At 47.0% G+C, this 19,504-nt stretch overlaps 8 protein-coding genes across 8 annotated transcripts; 4 read left to right on the forward strand and 4 right to left on the reverse strand.

Annotated features, from left to right (window-relative positions):
- Positions 1-4,041: 4,041 nt before the first annotated feature.
- LOC6592651 (L-lactate dehydrogenase B chain) lies at positions 4,042-5,260 on the reverse strand. Its single transcript, XM_002017951.2, has one exon. It carries the CDS (start codon positions 5,255-5,257, stop codon positions 4,187-4,189), a length of 1,071 nt encoding a protein of 356 aa, XP_002017987.2. The 5' UTR covers positions 5,258-5,260; the 3' UTR covers positions 4,042-4,186.
- A 397-nt stretch (positions 5,261-5,657) lies between these two features.
- On the forward strand, positions 5,658-6,090 carry LOC6592650 (U6 snRNA-associated Sm-like protein LSm6). The gene is made up of 2 exons (XM_002017950.2): positions 5,658-5,789; positions 5,892-6,090. Exons 1-2 carry the CDS (start codon positions 5,699-5,701, stop codon positions 6,038-6,040), a joined length of 240 nt encoding a protein of 79 aa, XP_002017986.1. The 5' UTR covers positions 5,658-5,698; the 3' UTR covers positions 6,041-6,090.
- LOC6592649 lies at positions 6,071-6,599 on the reverse strand. The gene is made up of 2 exons (XM_002017949.2): positions 6,561-6,599; positions 6,071-6,507 (listed from the first exon to the last, which is right to left on the reverse strand). Exons 1-2 carry the CDS (start codon positions 6,597-6,599, stop codon positions 6,106-6,108), a joined length of 441 nt encoding a protein of 146 aa, XP_002017985.1. The 3' UTR covers positions 6,071-6,105.
- A 709-nt stretch (positions 6,600-7,308) lies between these two features.
- On the reverse strand, positions 7,309-8,849 carry LOC6592648 (charged multivesicular body protein 4c). The gene is made up of 4 exons (XM_002017948.2): positions 8,615-8,849; positions 8,005-8,182; positions 7,642-7,940; positions 7,309-7,582 (listed from the first exon to the last, which is right to left on the reverse strand). Exons 1-4 carry the CDS (start codon positions 8,790-8,792, stop codon positions 7,542-7,544), a joined length of 696 nt encoding a protein of 231 aa, XP_002017984.1. The 5' UTR covers positions 8,793-8,849; the 3' UTR covers positions 7,309-7,541.
- Positions 8,850-8,998: 149 nt separating this feature from the next.
- LOC6592647 (pre-mRNA-splicing factor 38) lies at positions 8,999-10,156 on the forward strand. The gene has a single exon (XM_002017947.2). It carries the CDS (start codon positions 9,039-9,041, stop codon positions 10,080-10,082), a length of 1,044 nt encoding a protein of 347 aa, XP_002017983.1. The 5' UTR covers positions 8,999-9,038; the 3' UTR covers positions 10,083-10,156.
- Positions 10,157-10,395: 239 nt separating this feature from the next.
- Positions 10,396-13,291, forward strand: LOC6592999 (proton-coupled folate transporter). Its single transcript, XM_026986594.1, has 9 exons — positions 10,396-10,761; positions 10,824-10,939; positions 11,441-11,591; positions 11,649-11,832; positions 11,891-12,077; positions 12,141-12,276; positions 12,342-12,668; positions 12,739-12,895; positions 12,953-13,291. The coding sequence occupies exons 1-9, from the start codon at positions 10,554-10,556 to the stop codon at positions 13,014-13,016; spliced, it is 1,530 nt and encodes a 509-aa protein (XP_026842395.1). The 5' UTR covers positions 10,396-10,553; the 3' UTR covers positions 13,017-13,291.
- A 316-nt stretch (positions 13,292-13,607) lies between these two features.
- On the forward strand, positions 13,608-16,166 carry LOC6592998 (proton-coupled folate transporter). Its single transcript, XM_002017945.2, has 7 exons — positions 13,608-13,880; positions 13,939-14,054; positions 14,555-14,705; positions 14,765-15,135; positions 15,198-15,333; positions 15,405-15,888; positions 15,952-16,166. The coding sequence occupies exons 1-7, from the start codon at positions 13,727-13,729 to the stop codon at positions 16,013-16,015; spliced, it is 1,476 nt and encodes a 491-aa protein (XP_002017981.1). The 5' UTR covers positions 13,608-13,726; the 3' UTR covers positions 16,016-16,166.
- A 69-nt stretch (positions 16,167-16,235) lies between these two features.
- On the reverse strand, positions 16,236-19,101 carry LOC6592997. The gene is made up of 9 exons (XM_002017944.2): positions 18,571-19,101; positions 18,379-18,488; positions 18,100-18,250; positions 17,279-18,043; positions 17,086-17,222; positions 16,813-17,002; positions 16,683-16,730; positions 16,464-16,572; positions 16,236-16,385 (listed from the first exon to the last, which is right to left on the reverse strand). Exons 1-9 carry the CDS (start codon positions 18,695-18,697, stop codon positions 16,328-16,330), a joined length of 1,695 nt encoding a protein of 564 aa, XP_002017980.1. The 5' UTR covers positions 18,698-19,101; the 3' UTR covers positions 16,236-16,327.
- Between the last annotated feature and the right edge of the window lie 403 nt (positions 19,102-19,504).

Consider the following 19,504-nt stretch of genomic DNA (forward strand, 5'->3'; position numbering starts at 1 on the left):
CTACCTGCGTTCGGTTGGTGAGTTATGAGGCGACGACAGCTAGTAGATTCTGTTCCCCTATTCGAATGATACAGATTTAAGCCTTTGGCGCTTTTGTCTTCGAGGGATTTGCGGTCACCAAGGCCCCTGGATCGACACGCACAGATCGCTAAAGAGTTAAAGGTCACAAAACTAAAGCATTCGAATAGGGAAGCATAGAAAGAAGTAGGAGAAGAGCGGCGTGGGAAGCCCCTGCTAGACCATTGTTTGCCTAATCCCAATGATCATAAATCATAATTAGAAAATCACTGAATCATGCATAAAGTGTAGCAAACGAACAGGTGAACAGTTCTGGGAGCAAGGCGATCGCGACTCCAGTTCCAACTCAAAGAACTCGCAGCATCCATTCAAGTCATGCAGCAGCATCATTATCGAGCATCCAATTATCTCTCTCTCCCTCTCTTCATGATTGCCACTGATGCGCATCGATGCATAATTTTCGAACAGGTTCTCAGCATCCACGGAGAGGAGTCTGGAGAGGAGTGAAGTGATGCTCAGGCAGGTAGGCGGCATCTCTTGTTGAAAGGAAATCATTAAAGAGCAGCCATGTGTATCGAAGGAACAGGCTTACAATAATTTCAGGCGGAAGATCAGGCTCAGCTGGAGATCTCTGCTGCCCAAAAGGTCAGAGGCAGAATGGCGATATGAACCAATCATTAGGTGAAAATGATAGATGAAAATCAATGAAGCGTGACCAAGATCACAAAAACCAACAGGTTGACAGGAAGAAAAAGCAGTGTACAACTGTTTCTGAAGATCACCTGCAGCATCACCTGTGGTCAGTGAAGCGTTAAGAACTGGTTCAAGCGAACAGGGTTTCAAAGGTTCTAGCTGGGCCATTATGGCAGAAGGTCTCGGGCAGGACTTGACCTATTGATAATCGACCTATTACAATCGTTGTTCTCCTATTCGAATGCTACAGTTTAAGGCATGTTAACCCTTTAGATTCTAAAGGTCTATGTATTTATGGGTGAATGATGCAATAGTGTCATCCAATGATGCCAGGGAACAATGGGAAAAGAGTTAAAGGTCACGAAACTGTAGCATTCGAACAGGCTCGCAGAATTATTGTGTAGGAAACTAATCTTGGAAAAACTTATGTGTGTACCTCAAGAATGTGGGCGAACCAGGCGATCTACCTGCTAATCCCTAAGAACCAATCGTGAAAATTCAGTGAGTCGTGACCAAAACGGATTAAGAAACCAGGCCAACATCAAAACCAGATGCGAGACATTAGGGAAAACAGCGAAAAGGCCAAAGGGCATGGAAAATATTGATCCCAGTTCCGGGGAAAATCAATGAAGCATGACCAAAGAGATCAAACGAACAGAATGTCAGAAACTGCAGCCTGATCTCCGAGAAAATAAAATGCATCCCCAGGGAGTGATCATTTTCTAATTCTATTACGAGTCCATTCAGAAGATCACTGGAGCGTGATCAAGTTGAACAGGCTCTCAAAATTTAGAGTAGGTGATAAAAAAAAACTGCATCCAGCATCCCAAATGGGAATTGAGCCTGAGATCTAATGCACTAGGAATCCACTTATAAGATCACTGGAGCGTGGGCTATTTTAAACAGGCTGTCATCGCTAACAGTAGGAGGGAAACTACAGCCAGCATTCCAAATAGAAACAAAAATAATCAGCCAACCAATCATAGAAACGCACCCAAAACACGCACCCATTGAATTCCCACAATCAACCGTTAAATATAGCCCGTATACACGCGGTAGGGGTCCAACAACCATCTGAGAACTTCATACAGCATCCAGAAAATGCAATCTGTGAGAGAACATCCTCTAAGATCACTGGAGCGTAAGCCAGCCGAACAGGGTGACAAAATTAAGAGTAGGGATCAAAAAAACATTTGAAAAATGCAACCAGCATCCCATGGAAGATGCAATTCAGAAGATCACTGGAGCGTGGCCAATCCGAACAGGTTCACACAATTGATAGTAGGAGAGAACCGCATCCCAAAACGGGTGACCCACAGCCTGTGACCTGTCTAATTTCTTCCGGTTCCATTGTGAAGATCACTGGAGCGTGGCCAAACCGAACAGGCTGGCATGTTTACCAGTAGAGAGAAAACTGCATCCAGCATCCCACACAAAAACGCACTCAGCCAATCATAGAAACGAACCCGTAGCACACATGCATGCATCCATATAAAAATCCCACATCCATTTGTTAAATATAACCCAAGCCCAAGGGCTGTGGTCCAAAACTACCTGCAGCTGCAGTGGGAAAAATCTTCAGACTGCACTCGGATGCATCGGATGCATCGGAGTTGCGGCTGCACTCTGCTGTTCGCCTGTTCAAAGGTTACACTCGGATGCACTTCGACAATGCACGACGATGATCATTGCATGTGTGGGAGGAGCTGAGCAGATGAAAAGCGCCAGCCCTGATGAAGATCACTCCACACAGACACGCTCATACAATGGCCACCAGTCCCAACGAAACACCCGCGGATGTACGTACTCCTACTCGCAAAAGAGTTGAATGATGCAAATGTGTAGCACTTCAACAGGCAAACAGAAACCGAAGAAGCGCCTACACTCACTCGCGGAAGTACAGCATCGGTATAGCATCCCATCCCGCATATGTACATAAGTACATATTCCCGAAAGGGTTGGCGTTGTCTGCATGCAAATGTGTAGCATTTCAACAGGTCAACAGCAGTGTCAGAAGGCCACCACCAGCTAAGTGTAACCAAATCTAGGCAGCAGGTAGCACCTGATCTACACATAGACCAACCATCTTCTACCATCACAGAACTTCTGTGGCCCTGGCTCGAACTCAAAACCCAAAACAAACGAGAAAAATACTAAACAAATAATGAAATTGGTCATGCCCCATGGGGGTCCCCTCTCTCGCACTCACTCTCCCAACAGTTCTCGATCGTGATTTTGGGGGAAAAACTGTAGCATTTCAATAGGGTACCAGAAATAGAAGAGCCATGAAACCATGGTAGTAAATCTGAAAGAAAATCCCAAAACGATCTAGCAGGTAGTTGGTGGGAAAGTGGAAAGTTGGAACATGCGTTGTGTTGTGCGTTTACTGCCCGCACGCACTGTGCGCCTAGTGAATTTCAATTAGTTAAACAAACAAATTGTTGCTCAACATTTACCACACTTTTACAAAATTATTGACTTTCCAGAAAGAGCATTAGGGTGGAGTGGCTAGAGTGGGCGGGCGTGGGCGTGGCCAGCTGCGATCGTGTCTTTCTTTTCACTTAACAATAGACCCGAAAACGAGAGCAAAGAAAATTTTCCCAGACCATGCAACGAGGCGTTGAAAATCGCGGCTCCGACGCATCGTCTGGTGCCAGCGTCTGTTCGCCCAGTCGTCTGTTACACTTGGTTACACTCTGGGGTCGATGGGAACTGTGGGATGCTGCAGGGCCCTGGGTCACCGAGCAGCGGCAGTCGTTGTCTCGCTTCGCCGCATGCCAGTGCGTGCGCGTGGGCGAACTAGTGGCGGGAAATGCTGGAAGCGGAACGAGATCGTTGCTGGGTTTTGTGTGCGCCTGCTACAAATCAAGACCTTGGCTCCAAATCGATCTTACTCACGACGTGGAGGGGCCCCTGCATTGAGGCGGCCCCCAAAACGTCTTGAGATCGTCTATGGTTAGGAGTATGTATTTAAATTTTCGTGTGGCGCATTGTCTGTCTTCCTATCATTTTCTCTGCTTGCCTAATCGTTTTCAAGACCTTTGACTTTCGATTTCGTTGAAGACCTTCCCCAAGACCTTGGATTCTCCGCCCGCTCAAAAATGTTGACACTTTGGCACGAGAAATTAATCATAATTTTGATGGAAATTACAAAAATATCAGATGTCTGGGCACAGGGCATCAGAAACGTGAACGAGTAGGCGCGGGCGAGCGGTATGGTATGGTCAAGTGATTGCTGCACTTTTACAGCTGTAACTCTGTGGTCGTCTCGCTTGCTCTCTCATTCTTATCGCTGTGACGTCGCTGGAAAATGGAAAGGGCAATGGCAAGTGAGTTCATTCCCTCTCTCCTCTCACGCTTTGGAATGCTTGGGAGAGCTGTTTATTTGTTTACTTCTCGTTCTGTTATCTCACAGTTTCTTTTCTGTTCTATTTCTGCTTCATGGGATGATGATCGCAAAGGGCGGAATCGAGAATCACCATTTCAATGAGCACTGGGCCTCCAGCAGAGTATCAGCAGATTTCAACAACTTTTTACGCTCATCTTCGTTCAGTGGCAGCTCCAAAATGTGGCTAATTCCGCTGGCCGTGACTCGACAAGGTACAGAGAGTACCACACTGTCCTTTAGACCGTAGAGTCCCTTCACATCTGTCCCCACGCAACAGACTTGACCGGTATTCTCCACCATGCATTTGACAACATCTGAAGCAGTCAGCCCCACGGCCCAGTTAGTATAGCCCTTGGCCTTACTAACGTGCACACCTGCATTGAGGATGCCATCCATGAGATCGGACCACTTCTCCTGGTCCTTGTCCGTGCCCAAATCCTTCACGACGTCGCTCAGTCGAATCCCACCTACCGTGACACTGGACCAAACGGGCACAGCACTACTACCATGCTCTCCTATTATATAGGCGTTGACTGCCGATGTGGGAACCCTAAGACGCTTCGCGATTAGGTAGCGAAAGCGCGCAGTGTCCAGGTGGCAGCCGGTAGTGAAGCAACGATGCTTCTCCAGGTTTCCGATGCGCTGCACAGCAAAGGTCATAACATCGGCTGGATTGCAGATGATAATGAAAATCGCCTTGGGGCTCAATTCGACCAGCTTGGGTACTACAGACTTCAGAATCACAACCGTTTTATGCATAACGTCCAGACGAGATCGGGTTTTGCCTGATGGCCTCGCTCCCGCTGTAATAATGATAACATCCGAATTCTTGGTACGATTTCCATCACCACAGGCTTCGACAATCGGATTGCCCAAGAAGGCAGACCCATGTGAGAAATCCAACGCTTCCGCAGTGGCCAAGTCGTATTTCACATCAAGGATCACCAGATGCTTGGTAAGTTTACGCACCAAAAGAAATGCTGCAACTGCCGCTCCGACCTGGCCCGAACCAACCACGGTTATCTTAAACGAAGGCTTTGGCTTGAAACAGTCCAGCGGCTTCATCACTTTGTTAAATGAAGAGGCTGGACGTACCAACTGGCTGCCGAAGCCATCCAAACTTGTCAACAGCCGGCGCATCCACAAAATGGACATCATTTATAAAGTATAATTTAGATTTTTACTTAACCGAAATTTTTGAATTTTGATATCGTTTTGATGAATTAACGATGACCAGTGCTGAAAAGCAACGTTGCTCTTTCCCTGCAAATATTATACTTTTCATAGTATTTTCCACACTCTTGTGCAATGCACCAAATGCCATTTAGGGCCTATTTCGTGATCAGCATCGAGATTCTGATCGTCTATCATTCAAATCTAAATTTGTAGCTAGTAATATTCGACGGAATATCAAAAACGAGGAATATGTAAGATAGAACTTGAATTCGTCAGTATATTTACGGTATATTTTGAAAATGAGGCGGTATGAGTCGGTATATTTCTGAGGGTCGGACGGTATATTTTATCGATAGATCCGCGGTCCCACCAACACTGATTTCCCTTATAAATAAAATAAATATAACTGAATAAACCTCTAAAATGTCGCGCAAAGAAGCCCTCTCGCAGTTTATCAACCAGATCCATGGTCGCCCCGTGGCCGTGAAGCTGAACAACGGCGTGGACTATCGCGGTGAGTCTTGTGCTGTCAAAAGAAAAGCATAGCAAGCAAAAATGCCGGCTGAAGTGACTTACACTCACTCACCTCACTCTCTCTCCCTTTAATACCCCGCAGGTGTGCTGGCTTGCTTGGATGGCTATATGAACATTTGCCTGGAGCAGACGGAGGAGTACGTAAATGGGCAGCTGAAAAACAAATACGGCGACGCATTCATCCGCGGAAACAACGTGCTCTACATATCCACGCAGAAACGGAGAGTTTAGTAGTATAACTTAAGTTTATTTCATAAATACAACCGAAACTCCATTCTGAACACTATGTAGCACGCTCAACTGGGATAGTGTGGCGTGCCGAACTCTTGGGGAATAGCTCCAAAGTGGCGCAACTGCCGTACGGAGTAGCCTGAGCCCAGGGCGGCTATCAGGCGTTCGCCGCGGAAACCAAACTTGCGCTCGTAGTGTGGCCGCCAGGCGCGACCAAAGTGCGGGTCGAAGGGGATCTCGCTGGCCTGCTGGAAGGGTGAGTTGCCGAAGAATAAGCGGTCTAGGTAGTCCAGCACGGCTTTCTTCTTCTGAAAGTGCACGAGAAGGGGACTGGCGGTGGCAGCAGTGCGCGGATCTTGTGAGGCCAGGTTCTTGAAGTACTGAAAGTTTACCAGATCCACGTTCGAGAAATCAAAGGCCTCGTGCAGGTCGTGCAGCGTGGCTTGGACGGCGGGCACCTGCAGACACTGGATTCAAGGGCAATGTTAATGCGGTGATTAGTGGATAATTACACACTTACCATTACGGCCAGTGCAGCAATTAAGACGTATTTGCACATTGCAACTGGTACGATAGATCCACTCGCAGAGACGACACCTCAACTCTTCCTCAAACGGAACTAAACTGATTTGAATAAATTCGGCCAACTGCATGCGCCCAGGCCGAGCCACAGAGTGTCCAGCGATTTGCAATCAGTCGCCAGCTCTTGTATTTTGTTGTAATCATTACCCAATCCCACATGAGGCAGTGTCCGCCGCTGCCCAGCCAAATGTAACAGCCGCCCCAGCCCCAGCCATGGCGGGTAATTAATTGATATGCATGTCGCATCAGCAGCCGTGTTCCAATCAATGCGCCCCGATTCGGGTTGGCTCTGCCACTGCTTCGAGCATTTACATTTTATCACTCGAGGGCGACCCGCTGTAGATAGGAGATCTTAATGAATCGTCTTTGTTAGCAACGAACCGAACCACTCGCTGGTGATGAAAATAGGGCAACCGAGTGGATTGTTGACTATTTATTTATGTATAAATTTCAATTCAAAAACTAAACCTGCGGGAAATGAGTGCTAAAATACAACATATAAGCTTTGTCTCAAGCGACTTGCATTGAAACCAGCTGCATTCAAAGTCACCGTGATTCTCTGCAATTTTCATCATTTGGAGCAAAACAAATTCAATTAATTCAGCACAAGGCTCGTGCAAAAATACTTTAAAAATATCAAGTTATAACTATAATTATATCCTTCAGTTTTCGTGTACTTTTGTTGATGTGAGGCCTGACTTTGATCTTTTCGTTTATTATTTGTTAAATCACATTCCTATTATATGTATGTACCATTTGATTGATAGATTGCCAAAGGATTTAATGCCTTCTTGTTACTTTTGCTCGCTTCAAACGCAAAATTTGACTTAATTAATATCATTGAAAATTTAAATGAAACAGAAACGTGGGGGTCTTGGTTAACCTGCAGAATATTGAAGAGATTTTATTAGCGCTCGTTTTAGTTGGCCCAGGACAAAAGTTGCTTCATGACGGGATCATCTAAAATTAAATGAAACGAGTTATAATTTGCTGTAATTAAGGTAATGACAAGACAATACCATCATCGCCAACTTCAGCCGTAGTTGTAGTTGTAGTCGTTGTGGCCTTTTTCTTCTCTTTGGCCTTCTCGGGCAAGTCCTCTGTTGGGGCCTCGGGCAATGTGGGCGCTGGCTCGGGAATGCCAATGATTTCCTTATCAAAGTTCTCCTGTTCCAGCTCATCGAGTTCCCGCTCGAGATCTTCGTCATCCAGATCGGCCCCGAAGGCGACTGGGTTGGAAATGGCATCGGAAATCTCCCGGGCCACATCCTGCTGCTCGGCAATATCATCCATCATGTCATGGACCTTGTCCACATCCCTGCGCATAAAGTGAATCAATCAGTTGGTTTTTGGAACTCATCTGGCGATGGTCGATTACTCACATGTGCTGGTGGGCATTCTTGAGCGCATCCGCAGCATTCTTCATTGTTGTCAAGACGGCAGTGTTCGTATTGGCGCTCTCCAAGGCCTCGCGCTGCATCTCAATGGTGGACAGGGTGCCATCGATCTGCTGCAATTGTTTCTCCAGCCTCTTCTTCTTTTTGAGGGCTTGCAGGGCCACTGAAAAGGCGACAAGTTTGCTGGTGAGTCTTGGGCAAAGCGTCACGTTTCGCTAAGATGTTAAGGCCAATTTTGGATTATTTTGAATCGAATTACTCTACGCCGTAGAGTCTACGGCATGGCTAATGTCTGGTTTTAGTATCGAAAGGAATGTTCATATTACGTTCTGAGCATATGCGGACACATCCAGGCGTCAAATGGTATGCGGGTGAGAAAGGCGAAGAAATACAATCATTTTACTAGATAATTCTATTCAAGCATAAGTACATGTCTAGCATGGCAGTGGTGAAGGGGATGGGAATGTCTGCCCCAACCAAAACAAAAGCAAAGCAAAATGAGTCATTTTTCCTCCGGATATTTATGGCACTAATATGCGGCCACAATGAGTCTCCATCAGCGAAGCTCCAGGATGGCAGTTCCTCCTGTACATACCTCTTTTGTTTTTTGATGCATTCTTTCGGGCAATACTCAGCTCGTCCTCGATTTTGGCCTCGAGAAACTCCTGCTTCTTGATGAGCATGTTTTCGGTTTCCCTCAGTTTCTGTATCGCCTCCCCCGTCGTGGGGGCCACCTCCTTCTTGCCACCAAACATTTTCCCAAAGAAACTCATCTTTGTTTTTCTGTTTTTCACGCCCAAAAATCCTGGAATCCTATTTGAAAGTGTAGTTTTTCAATTTTTTGCGTTTCCTTTTTCTGTCTGGCGAGTTGTTTTGTTCGATGAGCGATGCGTCATCACGATTACATACCGATAGCGTGTTGTTTGCTCACTATCGCATGTACTATCGATACTATCTGCGCCGTGCAGCTGTGCACAATTTGCCGACGCCGGAAAAAACAATAATAATTGTTAAATAAAATGGCAAATCGGACAGTGAAGGAGGCCAAAAACGTGCATGGCACCAACCCGCAGTATCTCATCGAAAAGATCATACGTTCCCGCATCTACGACTCCAAGTACTGGAAGGAGCAATGTTTTGCCCTCACAGCCGAACTGCTCGTGGACAAAGCCATGGAGCTGCGATTCGTCGGCGGCGTTTATGGAGGAAACATAAAGCCGACGCAGTTCCTCTGCCTCACACTGAAGATGTTGCAGATTCAGCCGGAGAAGGACATTGTGGTGGAGTTCATCAAGAACGAGGAGTTTAAGTACGTCCGTGCATTGGGGGCGTTCTATCTGCGACTGACCGGAGTCGCCCTCGACTGTTACAAGTATCTGGAGCCCTTGTACATCGACAACCGCAAGCTGAGACGCCAAAACCGAGCCGGGCAGTTCGAAATTGTCTACATGGACGAATACATAGATGAATTGCTGCGTAACGATCGCGTCTGCGACATTATACTGCCTCGAATACAGAAGCGAACCATTCTCGAGGAGAACAACGAGATTGAACCGAAGGTGTCGGTTCTGGATGAAGACTTGGACGACGAGCTACCCAGTGAGGATGAGAAGCCAGACGAGCGAGAAGCGAATCGGACAAACGAAAATTCCGCTTCAACTGTACGACGCCCGCGAAGAGCTCGCTCAAAATCAAAATCGCGCAGCAGGGAGCGGGACCGACGTCCTGCCCAAAACAACAATGGTCGCTCTCGAGATTACTACGATGAACTGGAGGAGTTTGAGCGGCAGCGCAATCGCACCCGCAACCGTGACAAGCAGCACGAAGACCGCCGACAGCCAGCACCACGTCAGGATCGGGATAGAGAACGACAGGATCGGGACAGAGAACGCCAGGACCGGGATAGAAAGCCCCAGAATCGGGACAGGGAGCGCCAGGATCGGGACAGAATGCGCGAGCGGGAGAGATATGGCGAAAGAGATAGACGGGAGCGAGATAATGGCTCCCGCCACGACCAGCGGGAGAGGGAGCCGCGAAACGAGCGGGACCGACGTCGCCATTAAAATTAATTTAAAATAATTAAAATATTGACCACTAAAAAACACCACACCGCCAAACCCTCGGTATTTTTATTTGCCCCAAGTTGGCAGCGCCTCCGCAGCAAGTGGTAAACAGAAACAGCTGCTGCTGTTGTGGCCTTTAGAAAGTTGAAAGAAATTTTAATCGTAGTGAACAATTCATTCATCTGTTTGTGTGATTAATGTTTAATCATCCATGTATTCGTATTAAGTAACGTAACACATTACGCACATGTCGATAAATTGCTTACGTTGCCATTTCGCAGCAGCTGAGGCTTTCAGTAATTGTTTTCGCTCTGTTGCGCTTAGAAGTCGTCTTCGTGTCTGACTGATTAAATACTATACGCTGCTGCATTATTCAGAATGAATTGCTAGTTTCGTTATCTGCTATATAGTTATCTGTGCAGTTCGTTTCTTTGTACCCGAAAGATAACGAAAAAGTAAAGGCTGGGAAAAATGCCTCGCATCGATACGGAGCCCTTGGTGAGCGATGATGGTGCGCCACGCACTCTGGATGCTGCTGCAACGGCCACAACCACACCGAGCACCACTTCCATTGACGAGGAGGTGCCCGTCCACCCGCCCGCGCTTGATTACAACAGCTACCGTTGGTTCATCCTGGAGCCCGCAGTATTTCTGATCTTCTTTGCCAGATATCTAATTGGTACGGACAGACAGACAGGAAATGGCCGAGCATCGTTCAATTGACGTTTTGTGTTTTTTTAGGGGCGGTTTATCAGAATCAAATCCTCTACCAAACCTGCGTCACCATCATGAAGTATAACGCCACCGAATGCGAACCGTTGCTGGGCATCGATAGGGGAGAATCGGAGGCGGCGAAAGTAAGCGAATTACACAGTAACTAAAATAACTTTTGTGATAATGCGCCGCAGTTTCTGTCTGGTTTGCAACTTTTTATCTGCTGCTGTTCTGCTTCAAATGCTTCCCTGCGGGGCGTATTGCTTGGCATTATCAATCCTCACTTTTCCAAGTGTACGAAAAGATTACTAAACGCTCGCAAGACGTGACCCACATAAGCAAGAGTGCAGCATCAACCAGACAAAGCAAAATCTATCTATTAAAACATTTAGCTTTGCCGATCGTTCCCATTGTTTGAAACTTAGAGATAACACTAAGCGCCAACATATGTGGAACGCGTCCTAGGACTTATCAGCGAGCGAAACAGAAGTAAACTGAAAACCTTTATGACTAATTTGGCTGTCTGGACGACGTCCCAATATCGACCTACCGAGCTTAAAGCGGGCATTAACAATATATAGATACGCGATACACGGCAATGAGTCAGGCAAACGTGATGAGCAGCTGTGCTTTGTTTCTTTCAGAAAATAGAGGTCCAAGTGCAGGAGTATTCGGCAAACATAATGATGACAACCTCTCTTCTAGAGAGCATAATACCAGCCTTTGTGAGTCTATTCCTGGGTCCCTGGTCGGACAAGTTCGGGCGGCGGCCCATACTCCTGACAACCTTCACGGGTGGGTGGTATTACACTGAATAAACCCACCTACTTTTTTAACGCTTTTTTCTTATAGGCTACCTGACGGGCTCAATCATACTGATAATTATTACCAGGATAACTATGGTCACAAATATAAGTCCTTGGTGGTTCCTGCTTTCCTCTGTGCCCTCGGTTCTGAGCGGAGGAACTTGCGCCTTGATAACGGGCATCTATTGCTACATATCGGACGTGGCCAAGGAACGCAAACGAGCCCTGAGGTGAGTACTGTAGCGCATCCTTTCAGTGAATCGAAACGCATTTATTTGACTATTCCAGAATGGTTCTAAATGAGGCCTCCCTCTGCACGGGCATGATGGTGGGCAACGTGGCGAGTGGGTATATCTATGCAGCAACGGATGCTTTCACCCTCTTCTTCATAGCCAGCTGCCTGATGGCCTTGTCCTTGATGTATGTCTATTTCTGTGTGCCCGAGAGCCTGATACCCGATCATCTTCCCACAGGAGTAGGTCACATCTATTTGGGTCACCAGATAAGCCATCTAACAGACTTGTTCTCTTTCGCCTAGTCACGCATCCGCGAGTTCTTCCGTTTCGATTTGGTCAAGGATCTAGTCCGCACCTGCTTCCAAAGGCGGCCAAACTTTGACCGTGCCATTATCTGGCTGACTATGATCGCTCTGACCATAGCCATCTTTGATATGGGTAAGAAAGTGACTGAATTGCGTTCTAAAGATTTCATGCCTTCACTTAATTCTGCTTTATACCAGAGGGTGAGAGCACTGTCAACTACATGTTCATGCGGGAACAATTCGACTGGACTATCAAGGATTTCAGCCTATTCAACGCCGCGCGAATTGTCGTCCAGATTGTGGGCAGCATAGTCGGAATGTTAGTCCTGCGACGCGTGCTGAAGCTGTCAATCATAACCATGGCAATGCTGTCGCTCGCTTGCTGCGTTCTTGAGAGCACAGTACGTGCCACGGCCGTGTACTGGCAGGAGATGTATGTCGGAATGGCCTTGGGCATGATGCGCGGCGTAATGGGACCCATGTGTCGTGCCATTCTGTCCCATGTAGCGCCGAGCACGGAAGTGGGTAAGTTAGAATCCCCCCGAATCAGCGAACCGTGAAGGAACGATTAACTAAAACCATATTCCCCATTTAGGCAAGATATTCGCACTGACCACATCGATGGAGTCTGTTTCGCCGCTGGGAGCTGCTCCTCTGTACACGAGCGTTTACAAAGCCACGGTGGAATTTTATCCCGGAGCATTCAACTTCATCAGCGCCGTCTTATACTTCTTATGCTACGTTTTAATAGCGTAAGTTACCGCAAGGTTACTTTAATCGTTTTCCCTATTAAATTCCCGAAATTGCAGCATCATTTTCGGCATCCAGAAGTCGATGGGCAACAGCAGTGTTTATCAGGCTATTGGCAGTTAGCCGGCTCCCCGCTCGGCTTAGTTGAATGTATCTCAAAGACCAATTAAATCAGTACGTGTGTGATTGCTGCGACGGTTCTCAATGTGAACAATTTGAAAATATTTCTGTATTTGAAAGTCGTTTATCCACGACTTGTGGAAGTAGTATTACGATTTTTATCTTTTCTTTTACCATATTTTTTTTGTGCTCATGTGCATTTGGGAATACTACAACTGTGCCCTTGCTATCTCGACTGTATTTGGGAAATGCAAACACAATAAATTACAGTATTTTTATATTGTATATTGTATCAAATACAAAGACGAATCGTATCAGCAGAATGCAGCGCGACAATAAACTGTAAATACATAAACTTTTTAGCATATTTAAGCATAAGATGTTTTGATTGTTTCGGAAGCACCTCTGATACGTAATGAAAGGGCGAGACGTAGAGGGGCCGGGCCCATGCGCACTGTGGTAGGGTGTGACGGCGGGGAGAGATACGGGACGGCTCGTATCGCTCCGACGTGCTTTGTACTTTTCAGCTGGTTGCCATTGTTAGTGTATCGCTAGAGTTTGCCGCGCGCAGAAGCTTGAACGCCGAAGCTCACCGTTCTGTTCTTGACTGTGGAATTTTACGATATTGTTTTGAATGAATAGCTAATTCCTTTGTTTAGCGATAATTGGTACGATCATTTGTGCGATTCGTCCGTGACCTTCGATTGATCAGCATGTCTAGAGGTGACGAGGATCCCCTGGTATTAGCCAGTGATGATGCCGAGGCATTGGAGTCTGGAGAATCGCCCCCACCCACGACAAGACGTCTTCCGTCCCTTATACTGGAACCCGCTGTGTTTCTGGTATTCTTTGGTAGATTTCTAACCGGTACGGATTGCTGTTTTCAGTGTATAGCATACAAAAGTAAACATTTTGCAATTATCAGATGCGGCATATCAAAATCAGATCCTCTACCAGACCTGCGTCACTGTAATGAAACATAATACCACTGAATGCCAGCCGTTTCTGGGCAGAGATCGTGGAAATTCGGATGAGTACAAAGTAAGTTTTCATGGCGTCGCACTTAACGATGATGGGGAGACGAAACAAGGCGTGTTTTCTATTGGTTTACAGAGTGGAATGGAATGGGAAAACAAATTAATCTGTTAATCAAACTACTATTGCACACATACATATGCACTTTCATATGCGCATCTATGTTTATGTGCGTTTTATAACTCTCTAGTATTCAAAATGATAACATAGGTGACAATTTTGTATATGAATATATATATGTATATTATATATACATATGTACTTATAATTTTTACAGGCCAGGTGGCTGGTACTGCTTATCAGTAGTCAAAAACAAAAGAAAACACGAAACTCCTATGAGTAATTGGCTTAACTTATCACAAAATATCGACTGGAATAGATATGTATGTTGATTGTAGGAGTGCGCTGCCAAAGACCCCCAAAAGCTATGACTAATAGGACCGTGACGCCCCTACCATGCTTATCGATGGTAGATAATACCAGCCTAAACAGATTTCCCCTTGCAGAATATCGAGCCGCAGGTCCAGGGATATGCGGCTACCATAATGATGATCAACGCCATCCTCGAGAGCACAATTCCTGCCATTGTGAGTCTCTTCCTGGGCCCCTGGTCGGACAAGTTCGGCAGGCGTCCCATACTGCTCTCCACATACACGGGTAAGCCGGAATCACCTGCATCTATTTCTGATAGAATCTATAACTATGCTGGGCTACAGGATTCCTGATAAGTGCCAGCATTCTGATCGTGCTAACCCAGATATCGGCCATCACAAACATCAATCCCTGGTGGTTCCTGCTCTCCGCGGTGCCTTCGGTGTTCAGCGGGGGAACCTGCGCCCTCATCACTGTCCTGTACTGCCACGTATCCGATGTGGCCACGGAGAGCGCTCGAGCAATGGGGATGGTTTCCATGGAGGCGGCCCTAGGGCTGGGCATGATGACGGGAAGCATGGCCGGCGGCTACATATACGCCGCAGTCGGTGCCAGAACGCTTTTCATCCTAGTGGGCTCCCTCATAACCGTAGCCCTGCTCTACGTCATCTTCCTTGTGCCAGAGAGCCTCAATCCGGAGGACTTGCAATCCGAGGTGCGTATAAAGAACATTGAGTGTTTGAATGGAGATTTTCACCGACTTCCTCTCCTTGTTAGTCGCGGATACGTGGGTTCTTCCGCCTCGACCTGGTCAAGAATCTGGTGATGACGTGCTGCAGGAAGCGTGAGAACTACGATAGGGCCATCATCTGGATGGTCATGATGTCTCTGACCATGTGCATCTTCGCAATGGGTAGAGTATAACTGCACATGCCTGCACACCCCTCCAGCACCTCGAATCTGACTCTTTGCCTAATCTTTCAGAGGGCGAAGGAACAGTCAACTACATGTTCATGCAAAAGCAGTTCGACTGGACTGTCACGGACTACAGCGTGTTCAATACCTCGCGGATTGTCATCCAAGTGGTGGGCAGCATCATTGCGATGGTTCTACTGCGCCGCCTGCTCAAAGTCTCGATCATAACCATGACAATGTTGGCGTTTGCCTGCTGCGTCCTGGAGGGGACTGTTCGGGCGACGGCTCAGTATGGTCAGGAGATGTATCTGGCTTTGGTGCTGGGCATGATGCGCGGTGTCATGAGCCCCATGTGCAAGGCCATTCTCTCGCAGTTGACGCCAAGCTCGGAAATAGGTAAAATATTCTCCGTGACCACGTCGCTGCAATCGCTCTCTCCTCTGGGCGCTGCACCGCTCTATACGGCCGTATACGCGGCCACTGTGTCGTCCTATACGGGAGCCTTCAACTTCATCAGCGTGGCTCTGTACTTTCTGTGTTACTGTTTTTCGGCGTGAGTATCTGATACCAGCTTCCGGGTATCCTTTACTGAATACTTTTATTGTTTTCCATGCAGCACCGTCTTTGGTATGAAGAAATCAATGGAAAGCAACACCGCCTATCAGGCATTTGGAAGTTGATCAAGGATCAATGAATGTACCGCAAATACCTCTTGAAGGAAACGATCTTTGAAGAAGCATGAGTATTAATAAAAATTAAAGTGATGCTGTGAGCCAAATCAATTGTAAGCCATATATCTCAGAAAATATATTTGAAAGTAATTAAATAAAATGTTATATGTATTTCTGAATTACTGATGTTTGATGATCGCTTCTCACACAAATTAAACACGCAATTGGCTGGATTTGCATCATTAAATTCGGTAGACTCGTAAAGTTTTATTACTTAGGTATGATCACATGTTAATTTAGGCATAAATCCGCCGCAGCACCTCACTTTAGCACCTTGGCGTAGTGCTGCTTGTGCCTGAACTTGATGCGCAAGACACATCTAGAGGAATGTACAATATCAATTAGCGGGCCCCCGAGGGGCTTTCTTCTTTCCCTCTACGGATTCGGCGACACTCACCCAATGAACATGAACGAGAGCAGGTACAGGAAAGCGCTGACAAAGTTGAATAGTCCCGGGTATGTGGTGAGGGACCGCTTGTAGATTAGCGTGTAGAGCGGAGCGGCAACTGTGATAATGTATGATAATTAGAAGCTATACAAATTTCAGTACTACTCTCGCTTAGAAATCGAAATTACTGGACCAGAAAGCAGAAACCAGTGAAGTGACGAGGCTTACCAAAAGGTGCAAACGATTGCAACACATTCTTAATCGAGAAAATCTTGCCTGCAATGAGTGTTCAAATATTTTCACAATTGAAAACAGCTGTGATGCGGGATATTATGTGCTCGTAAATAGCGAAACTCACCCAAGTCCGATGGTGGCACGATATTCGAAACAATGGTCCGGCACATGGGTCCCGATATGGAGCGGAAGACGCCCAGGGTTACTGAGAGGTACATGTGCCAGGGCATTGTGGCAAAGCCCTTGGCGAGATTGTTGAGTATTTCCGAGAAGAAGGCCAGCAGGCCAAGCGTAACCACCGACAGGCGAAAAACCTACGACCAAAATAGAGCTCAGATCAATGGAAGCCAATACTACATATGTACATATGTACATAGATCAAGTAAAATGTATGTACCTTTCGCAGAACAAGGAATCCGATTAGCGCTCCAATCATGGGCACCAGATGACTGACCGTCTCGTAGAATGTGTAATCCCTCACCGTCCAGTGGAACTTTTCGCGCACAAACAAATACATTACAGTCATCACGCCATCTGGAAGCAAGCGTTCGGTTATATAAGGCTCTGGGATTACTGCGGAGAAGACTCACCAAAGACGAAAATTGACAGGAACATGGCCATTGTGACGAGCCAAATAATTGCGCGAGCATGATTTTCGCGGGGCTTGAAGCAAGTGTTAATCATATCTTTAATATGGATGAAACTGAATAGGCCAGCCTTCTTGATCCGGTCCGCCGCCTCCGACTCGGCTCTGGCCATCTTGGCCTTCTCGGGCAGCCGCTCCACGTACTTGGCCAGCATGTCGTCGTCGAAGCTCATGGCAGGAGTCGCCGGCGTGGGCAGCTCGCAGGGTCTTCTCTTCTCCTCATGCTCATCGTTCAGGATGTTCGGCGGGCAATCGATGGCGACGCAGTCCAGCTGAAGATCGCAGGCTGTCATCGGCACATCCTTCGACGTGTCGCCCTTGAGGGCAGTGGCATTCTTCGCATCCTCCGCTTGGCGTATGTGGAGGCTCTCAGGCACAAAAAAGATGATGAACAGCGTGGCGAAGGTGGAAATGCAGCCGGAGAGACATATGGTCGCCGCTGCCCCGGTGGCGGCGTACACGAAGCTGGAGAGCAGCGAGCCGCTGGTCAGCCCGATGAAGAAAAGCGACTCCATGAAGATCATTCGGTAGGGCCGCGTCTTGCAGTCCGTTATATCCGATATGAAGCAAAAGGCTGCCACAGAGAACACACAGTTTCCGCCCAGCAGCGAATGTGGCACCGCGGCCATAATGTACCACCAGGGATTGACCACGTAGTAGCTGGACAGCTCGCAGATGGCGGCCATCATCAAGAAGGAGGCGGAAAATCCTAAATGTGACCAAAAATGAGGTGGAATTGCTCAAAGGAAGTGTTTTCCTGCTTACCAATCATCGAGACAATCAGCAGCGGCTTGCGTCCATAGTGATCCGACCAGGAGCCGATGAACAGGCCACAGAAGGCCGGCACAATGCTCTCCAGGAGCGTGCGGGAGAGGAATAGATTGGCCACATACGGCTGCAGCTCCGTTTCAATGGCCTGCAAAGGGAGCGGAGGCGTCATAAGATATCGAATAGTTGGCTGGGAATGCGATTCGTTTCCAGATAATCACTGTGGTTATGTGGAAATGAACGCTATACCCCGATCCAGAGCTGAGCTGTACACACATTTATCTCGGCGCTGGCGTTCTTCGAGTCCAGCTGCTTGCAATCGGACTCGTTGTAGTGGAATATCACCGTGCACGTCTGATAGATGACCTGGTTGCGCTGGATAGTGCCTGTAGCCGGTCAAAATTTGGAAACAAAATAGCTGTAAAGTTAGATTAATCTGTGTGCCGGGTCGGGTCCACGTCCACTCACCAGAGAGGGTGTGCGAGAAGAGCAGCATGAAGACAACCGGTTCTATATAGAACAGATGGAACACTTTGCCCCACTGCAGATTGCGGAGCTTTTCCAGCGTAAACGCATTCGAGGCCTTCTCAACCATGCTTGTCCGGTTATTGCCAAAATTTTTGGCCTCACAGTTCAATGTTTTATGCGTTCTTTGATTTCGATATGGGGTTTTTTGTTTTTTTTTTTTTATTAATGCCTTTGCTTAGTGGCTCTTATTGCACATTTCCAGTCTTGTCACGTAACTGCTTTTGGGGAGGAAAATCCCTGGGCTTATACCCCCACCCGCACCACTTCCGATCAGATTATCACGTTAATATTATGCTATTATTAGTATTCAATCGCTTTGATTGCTATGGATGCGGATACCCATCACACGTTTGTATTCACTGAACCAACACGAAACCGGGCAATGACTACGACAACGACAACGGCAACGACAGCAGCTACATCCAAATCCGATGACGGCAAGCAAATTACAATTAGAGTTTTATTCTCGAAATGAGCTGCTACCGCAAAATCCGTCGGTTTATATAGACTCTCGAAAAAGCAATAGCAACAAACAGAACAGCCGCAACAGGTATACAGGTACACTGAGAAACAGTCAAACAGATGAACAGTTGTTCATCTAAGTCTATAAAAATAAAATGGGATAGCTCGGCCCGATTCAAATGAAATGGCACTGCATGAACTCCACTTTCAATTGAAAAGGTGTTGCGGGTCCAGAGAACGACTTAGCCAAACGCGACGCGACGCGACTCTACTCGACTCCGTTCGACGCGCGACAGATTTATTTTAAGTTGTTCGTTTCGCTATCAACCCGAGTATTGACTGAAATTTAAGTTAGTCTCGGGGTCTGTCTCAGAGTGTTATTTGTTTTCTTTTTGCATTAATTAATTATTAT

The sequence above is a fragment of the Drosophila persimilis genome, unplaced genomic scaffold, assembly GCF_003286085.1.
Source record: "Drosophila persimilis strain 14011-0111.01,24,50 unplaced genomic scaffold, DperRS2 tig00000002-arrow-pilon, whole genome shotgun sequence".
NCBI lineage: Eukaryota > Metazoa > Arthropoda > Insecta > Diptera > Drosophilidae > Drosophila > Drosophila persimilis.

Excerpts from the sequence above, each read along its gene's own strand:
- LOC6592651 (XM_002017951.2), bottom strand. The coding sequence starts at position 5,257 with ATGATGTCCATTTTGTGGATGCGCCGGCTGTTGACAAGTTTGGATGGC.
- LOC6592650 (XM_002017950.2), top strand. The coding sequence starts at position 5,699 with ATGTCGCGCAAAGAAGCCCTCTCGCAGTTTATCAACCAGATCCATGGT. Across the intron at positions 5,790-5,891 it reads CAACGGCGTGGACTATCGCG|GTGTGCTGGCTTGCTTGGAT; the intron begins GTGAGTCTTGTG and ends AATACCCCGCAG.
- LOC6592649 (XM_002017949.2), bottom strand. The coding sequence starts at position 6,599 with ATGTGCAAATACGTCTTAATTGCTGCACTGGCCGTAATG. Across the intron at positions 6,508-6,560 it reads TTGCTGCACTGGCCGTAATG|TGTCTGCAGGTGCCCGCCGT; the intron begins GTAAGTGTGTAA and ends CCTTGAATCCAG.
- LOC6592648 (XM_002017948.2), bottom strand. The coding sequence starts at position 8,792 with ATGAGTTTCTTTGGGAAAATGTTTGGTGGCAAGAAGGAGGTGGCCCCC. Across the intron at positions 8,183-8,614 it reads TGCATCAAAAAACAAAAGAG|TGGCCCTGCAAGCCCTCAAA; the intron begins GTATGTACAGGA and ends TCGCCTTTTCAG. Across the intron at positions 7,941-8,004 it reads AAGAATGCCCACCAGCACAT|GGATGTGGACAAGGTCCATG; the intron begins GTGAGTAATCGA and ends CTTTATGCGCAG.
- LOC6592647 (XM_002017947.2), top strand. The coding sequence starts at position 9,039 with ATGGCAAATCGGACAGTGAAGGAGGCCAAAAACGTGCATGGCACCAAC.
- LOC6592999 (XM_026986594.1), top strand. The coding sequence starts at position 10,554 with ATGCCTCGCATCGATACGGAGCCCTTGGTGAGCGATGATGGTGCGCCA. Across the intron at positions 11,833-11,890 it reads GAACGCAAACGAGCCCTGAG|AATGGTTCTAAATGAGGCCT; the intron begins GTGAGTACTGTA and ends TGACTATTCCAG. Across the intron at positions 12,277-12,341 it reads CATAGCCATCTTTGATATGG|AGGGTGAGAGCACTGTCAAC; the intron begins GTAAGAAAGTGA and ends GCTTTATACCAG.
- LOC6592998 (XM_002017945.2), top strand. The coding sequence starts at position 13,727 with ATGTCTAGAGGTGACGAGGATCCCCTGGTATTAGCCAGTGATGATGCC. Across the intron at positions 14,055-14,554 it reads GAAATTCGGATGAGTACAAA|AATATCGAGCCGCAGGTCCA; the intron begins GTAAGTTTTCAT and ends TTCCCCTTGCAG. Across the intron at positions 15,136-15,197 it reads CGGAGGACTTGCAATCCGAG|TCGCGGATACGTGGGTTCTT; the intron begins GTGCGTATAAAG and ends TCTCCTTGTTAG.
- LOC6592997 (XM_002017944.2), bottom strand. The coding sequence starts at position 18,697 with ATGGTTGAGAAGGCCTCGAATGCGTTTACGCTGGAAAAGCTCCGCAAT. Across the intron at positions 18,489-18,570 it reads CTTCTCGCACACCCTCTCTG|GCACTATCCAGCGCAACCAG; the intron begins GTGAGTGGACGT and ends GACCGGCTACAG. Across the intron at positions 16,731-16,812 it reads CGTGCCACCATCGGACTTGG|GCAAGATTTTCTCGATTAAG; the intron begins GTGAGTTTCGCT and ends CACTCATTGCAG.